Raw genomic sequence first — 9,754 nt, 5'->3', positions numbered from 1 at the left:
ACTTTTAAAAAAATGGCGGGGGGAAATCGGAAGCCTCAGGCTTCCGAACGGAAGTGGCTGTACAACGTTGGAGAGCAATCAGACGGAGGGGTACAGCGATTACAACCATTGTACTCAGGATACAACCACTTGGAGACCTAGTGGCAGAGTACAACGGTTTAAAGGGCTTTGCAACGGTTAGGGATGGAAGGCAGATGTTCTACGTGTGAACGCCGGTAAGTACACCAATTGCAACCGGCACCTATACCGTTGCAAACGCCGCGTCTGAACGCACCCTCTGTGTCACACAGTGCCCAAAACCCAGGAGTCATCCGGAGGTCCACCAGTAGGGCTAGAACTCCAAAAACCCCTCCCACTGTGGGCTCCCCCAAGCACCAAGAATACAGAGCATCACTGCCCCAGACAGAGTGTTCCATCTATACCTTGTGGCTAATAGCCACTGCTAGACCTATGTTTATCTAATCCCCTCTTGAAGCTGCCTATGCTTGTAGCTGCCACCACTTCCTGCGGCAGTGAATTTCATGTGTTAATTACTCTTTGGGTGAAGTACTTCATTTCATCTGTTCTAAACCTACTGCTCATTAATTTAATTGAGTGCCCATGAGTTCTTGTATTGTGAGAGAGGGAGAAAAGTACTTCTTTCTCTACCTTCTCTTTCCCATGCATAATTTTGTAAACCTTTATCATGTCACCCCTCAATCATTGTTTCTCCAAGCTAAAGAGCCCTAACCTTCCTTCATAGGGAAAGTGTTCCATCCCCTTAATCATTTTTGTTGCCCTTTTCTGCACCTTTTCCAATGCTATAATATATTTTTTGAAGTGCGGTGACCAGAACTGTACACAGTATTCCAAATGAAGCCACACCATAAATTCATACAGGGGCATTATTACACTGGCTGATTTGTTTTCTGTTCCCTTCCTTATAATCTCAGCATAGCATTTGCCTTATTTATTGCAGTCGTACACTGAGTCAACATCTTCAGTGAGTTATCTACCACGACTCCAAGATCTCTCTCCTGGTCATTTACTGCCAGTTTGGACTCCATCAATGTTTATTTATAGTTGGGATTTTTGGCTCCAATGTGCATTACGTTGCACTTGCCCATGCTGAACCTCATTTGTCACATTGACAACCACTTGTCCAGCCTTGACAGACCCCTCTGGAGCTCCTCACAGTCCTTCCTGGTTTTCAACACCATGAACAACTTAGCATCATCTGCAAACTTAGCCACTTCACTGCTTACTTCCAACTTGAAATAATTAATGAACAAGTTAAAAAGCACCAGACCTAGTACTGAGCCCTGCGGTACCCCACTGTGAAAACTGGCCATTTATTAACCAGTTTTTAATCCACAAGACTTGTCCTCTTATCGCTTGACTGCTGACTTTACTTAGGAGCCTTTGATTAAATAAGCTTTGCTAGGGGTGAGGGACTACCAGGGGTAGTCAGCACCTCATCCTGCTTTCTGCATATTGTGCTTCCTCTCTTTTCCATCTGTTTAAAGCTGTTCAGCGGAAGCCTATATTTGAAGGCATGGGTCTGCCACCATGTAACCAAGTTGTGCCAGATTAACAAATATGTTTTCTAATGCAGCTGATTTACATCTAAAATAGATGCTCCTTTGCAAGTTGATTTTTGGAACCTTAAAAGCAAGTCAAGACATATTTCTGAACAACATCTATTCTTAGAGCTTTTCAAACGTGTAAAATAGTCTGTAGGAGTATATAAGCTAAGAGGCGCAACTCTTTGTCTTGTAATTTTCTCATCCAGTGCCTATATCTACCTGTAATGGCTTTGATGGTGCCATTCCACGAGGTTACCGAACACCAGTAGGAAAACAAGTCTGCTTTGTTGCTACTGTCCGGCTGGCAACGCCTCAGTTTTTAAAGGCAAGTGTGTGTGTATGTGTGTCTTGGAATACGCGGTATTTCTAGTTCTTTCAATCATTTTCTTCCCATTTATGGACCTGTACAAAGGGAAGGGAGTAGATTCAGAGTGTACCTGCAGTGTCTCCATTGAAAACAATGGCTTGTAGACAACAAGATGGTACTGTCCTTCAGAAGGTTTGAGATGATGCAATGACCATATAAGATACTAAGAATTTGCGGAAGAGTCAAATACTGAGGATTTGTGGAAAAGAAAATAGCAATATTCAGCAGCAGAATCCATGAGATAATGCAGATCTTTTGTTGCAACTATCTAAAGACACCCTCACAAGAATATTTACACAGACATTGTTATGAATATCTCTTAGATATGGGGTCCCCACAACTCTGTAAAGCACAATCAGTGTTAAGAGAGCATTGTAGTACTATTTTGGGGGGAGCCAGTTCTTATTGAATTTGTTGAGTTTGGCATATATCCAGAAATACTTGCACACGCGTACTGACACATAATGACTTGCAGTGATCAGACTGCATCTCTTATCTGCAAAAGCATCCTGAGAATTTTAATGGGATACAATGGACCAGCACACTGAAGCTTCATAAAAGAGCTTCCCCTATCCCGTGTGACCTCCCCTCCTCCAGCCATAATGTTTAGTACCATGGGAATTGCCATTGTTACAGTGGGTTGGAGCCAGCCAACTTTTTGCTTAAATGTACTGAGCTCTCTTTGCTACAGCCCCTATCCCATGTGGCTTTTCTCCATGCAGGTCCCTAGCATAGCCTTCTTGGGTGGTCAAAGGAGCCCCCTACTTATTTTTACCTGATACACTCCCCAAAGAGCATTGTTCTCTGCAGAGAAGAACTTACTGGTGATCCCCAGCTGAAAAGACATCCAGCTGTCCTCGACCAGTGCCAGGGCTTTTTTGGCCCTGGCTCCCACCTGGTGAAACTCTCTGTTGAATGACATCTTTGCCCTGTGGAACCTAATGCAGTTCCGCAGGGCCTGTAAGACAGAGATGTTCCGCCAGGTGTTTGGTTGAGGACAGTCACAGTTTCCATCTTGTCTGGCACCTCTACTTCTTGCCTCCCCCCCCCCATGAGGCAATGGCACAATTTGTAGTTTTTAGTGCCATCTAGAAATGTCTAATCTGTTGTATTTTCCTAATCTTTTGAATCGTTTATTAACTTATGGATGTTTTTATTCTTGTATACCGCCCTGAGCCTTGTTTGCACCGGGGAGGGCAGTCTAGAGGTTTATATGTAAATATAAGTTATAAAATGCTGGTAGGATCCAACCCATTGAGTCTGCCAGAAAATTCCTGGAACATCTGTTGGAGGTACAGACGATGGTGATGCCTGTGCTAAGTAAGCACCTACAAACATGGCACCTGGAAGGAGCTTCAGTGAAGCAGTGGAGCAGTTTTCAGTGGCATTTCTCCAGCAATGTAAAATGGGCATTCGTGTTACGTTTACAAATGTTGTACAATAGCTGTATTTCTTGAAAAAAATTAAATCCTGAATACAAAATAATATTTAAGGTTACAAATTCTCCTTTGACCAACCACAGTCTTGTATAACATCAGATGAGACCCACAGAACTATGTATAGATTTTATAGAGTGCTGTTTAATAGATGGATGTTTCTTTTAAATAGTTTGTTGTATTCCTCTCACCTGATGTCCACTGATATTTAGCAAAAAGCAGATGAAGCAGGGCTCTGCTCTTAATAACAGAATTTAATTCTAATATAGGAAATGTGTGTAGCTGAAGAACCTTTAGAGGAATTCACTTCGAGACACAGTTTGGAGTGGAAATTTTTATTTCTGGATCACAGGTTAGTACAAATAGTGCTACTGTACCTGATGTTTTTTGTATGCTCTTATGAGCCAATGTCTGCAAAGTTTTGCTCTGCCTGATGGCCAGATGACTTGTGGTGGCAAGGAGTCACTACGATAGCCCATAAATACAACTCATGAGAGAATTTTTATGCTAATTTATTTCTATAAGAACTTCATACATTTCTACAATTTATATGTAAACTAGTGACTGGGCAGCTAGAAAAACCAAATTTGTGTAATTCAGCTATTACATTAGTTTGTTTTAGAACAAAAAAATAGCCCAGATATTTTATTTAGAGGAGAACTATACATTGTCTTGTCATATATGTGTTAGCAAGACTGTGCTTACTAAAGCACAGAGAGGCATATTCATGGGAGTGTACATTAGTAGAAAATGCACATTTGGAATACTGGTCACCACACCTTAAAAAGGATATTATAGCTTTGGAAAAAGTGCAGAAAAGGGCAACTCGAATGATAAAAGGGTTGGAACACTTTCCCTATGAGGAAAGGTTAACGCGCTTAGGGCTCTTTAGCTTGGAGAAACGACGACTTAGGGGTGACATGATTGAGGTTTATAGGATTATGCATGGGAAAGAGCAGGTAGAGAAAGAGGTACTTTTCTCCCTCTCTCACAATACAAGAACTCGTGGGCACTCTATGAAATTGCTGAGCGGTCGGGTTAGAACGGATAAGAGGAAGTACTTCTTCACCCAAAGAGTGATTAACACTTGGAATTCACTGCCACAGGAGGCGGTGGCGGCCAGAAGCATGGACGGCTTCAAAAGGGAATTAGATAAGCATATGGAGCAGAGGTCCATCAGTGGCTATTAGCCACAAGGTATGGATAGGGGCTCTGGGGCAAGTGATGCACTGTCTTCTTGGTGCTTGGGGGGGGTCAACAGTGGGAGGGCTTCTAATGTCCTGGCCCCACTGGTGGATCTCCTGATGGCACTGGTATTTCGGGACTGGTATTTCTGGCCACTGTGTGACACAGAGTGTTGGACTAGATGGGCCTTTGGCCTGATCCAACATTGGCGTCTCTTATGTTCTTATGTCCCCAAATGGTGGTATTTCTGGCCTCAGAGCCTGGGTGGGAGGAGGAGGAGGAAGAGTTAAACAGAGTCAACTGGGGAATCAGGGTGTGAAGGAAGGATTAAGCACCTCCCCTTCTGCCTACTGATTTTCTCTTGCAAATATATTTACATTACAAGGCATGCAAACGTTTACATTACAAGGCTGGAAGCTCAGCCTTCCACTGGAATCAATTGCCACAAACTATAAATTAAGAACATAACACATGAACATAAGAAGAGCCCAGCTGGATCAGAACAGTGGTCCACCTATTCCAGCATTCTGTTTCACACAGTGGCCAACCAGTTCACACAGAGGTCCAACAACAGGGCATAGAGGCCAAGGCCTTTCCATGATTTGCCTCCTGGCTCTGGGGTTCAGAGGCTTATTACCTCTGAACATGGAGGTTTGTTTTACTCACCATGGTTAGTAGCCACTGATAGACCTATCCTTCATGAATCTGTCTAATCTCCTTTTAAAGGTTCCTATACCTGTGGCCATCACTACATTCTCTGGCAGCTAACTCCACATTTTAATCACTTGCTATGTAAAGAAGTATTTCCTTTTACCCATCCTGAATCTACTTCCTATCGGCTTCATTGGATGCCCTTGAGTTCTAGTATTTTGGGAAAGAGAGGAAAAAGTTCTGTTTGTCAACTCTCTCCACCCAGTGCATAATTTTCTAAACCTCTATCATGTTCTCCCTTAGTCTCTTTTCTAATCTGAAAAGTCCCACACTCTTCGGCCTTTCCTCATAGGGAAGGTGCTCCCTTGGTTGCCCTCTGTACTTTTTCTACTCTTTGCTTCCTGTTGTTTAACCAATTTTTAATCCATTAGAGAACCTGTCCTCTTATTCCATGACTGCTGAGTTTACTCATCAGTCTTTGATGAGGTACCTTGTCAAAGCAAAGCAAAGTCCAAGTATGTAATGTCTTCTGGGTCACCATTGCTTGCTTGCTTTCTCAAAGAACTCCAAAAGGTTGGTGAGGAAGAACTACCCTTTTCAGAAGTCATGCTTCGTTCTTGTGAGTCCCTTGGTGTTCTCTGCAGCCTGGCACAATCCTTGTCCTTACAAAAGGAGACAGCAGGATCCTCCAAACCAAATATTCCTATCAAATAAGCTAACCTCATTGAGATCAGAGTGTGTAACAACCAGAGAAATCAAAAAAACCCAAATTAGCTCATGTTAGAGATGCTTGTAAAGGTCAAACTAGATGTTCACTTTCAAAAGTGCACCAAAAATATTTTCAGGCTTCTGTAGCAGTGCTGTCTACAATTATTATTGTACTATTTTGCATCTTCCTTCTTCTAACCTTGAGACTTGGTAAAGAGTATGAGGGGATGGTTCTTTTTGCTAACTGGGCACATTTGGTAGCCTGTCACTCGCGGGTACCATTACCAATGAATCAAAGTTCACTTGATCAATAGAAATAACTGATGTAAATTTGCCATCCTTGCTATTGTCTTTTGTTCTTTCCTTCTGTTTTCCTTATTTTCTAAACAAGAAGTTGGAGAGTTGGGCATTGGAGCACCCAAAATGTTTTTCTTCCCTCCTCATTTCTAGTTACACGCAATAGAACCAAACATGCCCTTGTCTACTTGTGGGTTGCATGCCCATCCCTTTGTCTGAGGGTTGGAGGAGAGGTGTCAAGTGTGGCTGCTGTTATTTCAGTGGACTGATGAAATATTTGTCTTTTGCCCTAACGCAGAGCACCACCAATCATAGGATATTTGCCTTTTGAAGTGCTGGGTACTTCTGGTTATGATTACTATCATGTAGATGACCTACAGCTCTTGGCTCGGTGCCATGAACACTGTGAGTATTTCATTGCCAGAACGCACAGGAATTCAGAGAAATTCTTGTTTCTGTGGAATAGCAAAGATGCAAATGAGATTTGACTACCATACTGAACTGGTAATATAATTATATTTAGTGAATAAATATACACACACCCCACTATATTTAGTCAGTGAATTTCATTCTGTTTTACTTCAGCTTTTCCGATTTATCTGTCACCTACATGGCCACATCATAGAGTTCAAAGAGTGTTATTAAAAATCATCATTTGAGGCTAATTGTGTCACATAAGCTAATGTTAGCCATATTTTAGTCATCATATGGCTGAATTGCCCAGCTATTAAACAGACATGAAAGTATGTTAAGAGTTGACACTGTCAAAATCGTGCAGATTGCCAGCAGAACTCAGGAATCACTAATTATCGCTAATTACCAGCACTGAAACAGAATTATATTTTAATGCTTTGCATAAGGTGAATAAACAAAAATTAAACAAGTCCAAGGACATATTGGTTATTATTTCTGTCCTATTGTTTAATTGTTAGTAGGCGTATGCATTTAGCTCTATCCAAGCCTTATCGGTATTTATCAGCTATTCTTTATCAGCTAGGTATAGAGGGGGGTGTATTTTCGCCTACTGAGCATAGCCAATCCTGAATAACCCCCCAAAATTTGCGATTCTCCGGGATAACAGGACACCTGCAGTTAAATGGTGTTTAAAGAGAGTGCACCCTCTTTAAGCGCTGTTCTGGGTGAAGCTGCAGCTTCACAAATGCATTTAAAGGAACCACAATACCTTTAAATGCCTTTGGCTCCATTAAATGCCTTTGACTGCTACTAGCTTGTTGCCAGCAAGAGGCTGCTCATTTTCCCTCCTCTGTCAGCTAGAACTGGCAATTGGCCTCAGAAGCAATAAAATAAAGTCAGGAACAGCTCCACATATCAATAGAGAGACCTCCCCTTTATGATTCTGAATGTGGAATGCCATATATGGAGTGAGCCTCAAAGACAGGGCATTGCAAGCAGAAAATAATGAGTACGGTTTAATTAGAAAAGCCAAAGTGCACATTCTGTATTGGACAAATAGTTCTAATTCTTCAAAAATTATATCGTTTAGGGTAGTAGTGAATGTAATTGGTTATTAAATTTACCTCATTGGCTGTGCTGAGCTATGTGCATTTCTTCACACAGTGGTAATATCAGAAATGGACAGTTGTGGTGGTGGGGAAACCATAACAAATCCCATTATGGAATTTCCTTTGCTTGGCTATCTTCTTTTGGTGGTTTCAGTTCTCTCACTGGAATTTGTGTTTGGAGGAGCAAGGTTGGGACATGAAGCCATAAAAATTGCCGTTGTTCAGAAATTAACAAAGTTCTTTGTGCCTCAACAGATGAAGGTCATAGCTTGCTAATTTGAATGAGCATGGGTTTGTTCAATAATAAATGATGCCATAACAGAGAATACCCACGTATGCTGCTAATGCAGCTGCATGTGCAGATGACTTCACGATGCATATTTGATACCACTGAAGTTGTTGGATGTACCTGATATAGATTGAGAAGCACATCCACAACAAGGGCCATTACTCCTATACAAAAAAAACCCCTCAGATAATCATGTGTATTTATGCCACTTGTGTGAATAGATGCCACTGTATGTTCAAAATGAGAAATTTGCTACCATTGGGAAATTTGTTTTAACCAGGAAACCCATTGAGAATCTCATAGAATTCTTTCTTTTAAAGATATTTTTTGCATTTTGAAATCTGCAACAATAATTGTGCATTTTTTTCTCTCTCTTCACAAATAGTGATGCAGTTTGGCAAAGGGAAGTCTTGCTGCTATCGGTTTCTGACCAAAGGACAGCAGTGGATCTGGCTGCAAACACATTACTACATTACCTACCACCAGTGGAACTCCAAACCAGAATTCATTGTATGCACACACACAGTAGTGAGGTATGGGTAGTGACCTTGCTATTGTCCCCAATCAGTAGGGTCCTCAGAGTAGAACAACAGAACATAACAGAATTGGATTAATAAAGCCTGATCTTCCTGCACTTCATTATCTTCTCTCTTCAGCCATCTTAGTACAGAGTTAAGCAGCCTCCAGCTGTTCTGCTGTTTTGCAGTCCTAACATTTGACATGGTTCAGAAAAGCAAACGTATTCTGTTCCTTATGGCAACTGAAGACAATGGCCACTGCTCCCTGCTTCGCTGTCAAGGGAAACTCAGGTGTTCTAAGCTTTGGGGACTTTAAAAAACTTGGTGAAAGAGTTAAAATAGTGAGCTCTAAGCTTTGGGGAGCTGCGGTGGCTCAAGTGGTTAAGACGCTGAACTGCAGGCTGTGGAAGGTCAGTAGTTCAGCGGTTCAAGACCCGAGTGCCGCAAGATGGAATGAGCTCCCATCTCTAGTTCCAGCTCCTGCCAACCTAGCAGTTCGAAAGCAAGAAATTGCAAGTAGATAAATAGGTACCACTTTGGTGGGAAGGTAACAGCGTTCCATGCGCCTTGGTGTTTAGTCATGCCGGCCACATGACCACGGAAACATCTTCGGACAGCGCTGGCTCTTCGGCTTTGAAACGGAGATGAGCACCGCAACCCTAGAGTTGGATTCGACTGGCTTTCGAGCAAGGGAACCTTTACCTTTACCTAAGCTTTGGGGACTTTAAAAAACTTGATGAAAGAGTTAAAATAGTGAGCTCACATTCCAGCTCATAAACCAAAACACTGGAAACTTATTAGGCAACCCACTTATGGCAAATAGTTCCCTGTGTGTTTCTGCCAATTATATCATGCTACTGCGATCCTGTGTGTTTGCTATGGCATTGAGCACATTGCCAGATCCACATAGCAAGCTGTTTCGTAACAATAACTTACTACATGGAGCAACCTCAGTGAGGTTGCATTATATGCAACTGCTGTAAAATGTGTTGCATGTGTACATTGAGACCTAAAGAAAAATATTTAAGTGTGGATTGGATCCCATCAATAATTTCCATTGATGGAAGATGGGGGGCAATTTTTGCTGATTCCTTCCTCCCATGGCAGGCGCCAGTTCACTCTTTGTGCTATTCATGGGGATCTCCTGTACCACAGGAGCAGCATTATAGGACATTTGAGGCTGTGCAGGGAGTTTAGAAACTTATTTTCAGCAGG

At 42.0% G+C, this 9,754-nt stretch overlaps 1 protein-coding gene across 1 annotated transcript in view; it reads left to right on the top strand.

Annotated features, from left to right (window-relative positions):
* NPAS2 (neuronal PAS domain protein 2) overlaps positions 1 to 9,754 on the top strand; it is a 98,526-nt gene that overhangs the window by 63,601 nt on the left and 25,171 nt on the right. The window contains exons 8-11 of the mRNA XM_015422751.1: positions 1,772 to 1,890; positions 3,638 to 3,720; positions 6,508 to 6,614; positions 8,407 to 8,554. Of these exons, the coding sequence (XP_015278237.1) occupies positions 1,772 to 1,890; positions 3,638 to 3,720; positions 6,508 to 6,614; positions 8,407 to 8,554 (457 nt within the window). The remainder of the gene's footprint in view (positions 1 to 1,771; positions 1,891 to 3,637; positions 3,721 to 6,507; positions 6,615 to 8,406; positions 8,555 to 9,754) is intronic.

Source organism: Gekko japonicus, unplaced genomic scaffold (assembly GCF_001447785.1).
Source record: "Gekko japonicus isolate JY-2015 unplaced genomic scaffold, Gekko_japonicus_V1.1 scaffold1177, whole genome shotgun sequence".
Classification (NCBI taxonomy): domain Eukaryota; kingdom Metazoa; phylum Chordata; class Lepidosauria; order Squamata; family Gekkonidae; genus Gekko; species Gekko japonicus.
The sequence above is the reverse complement of the archived record's forward strand: the minus strand, read 5'-3'. Positions and strand labels throughout refer to the sequence as shown.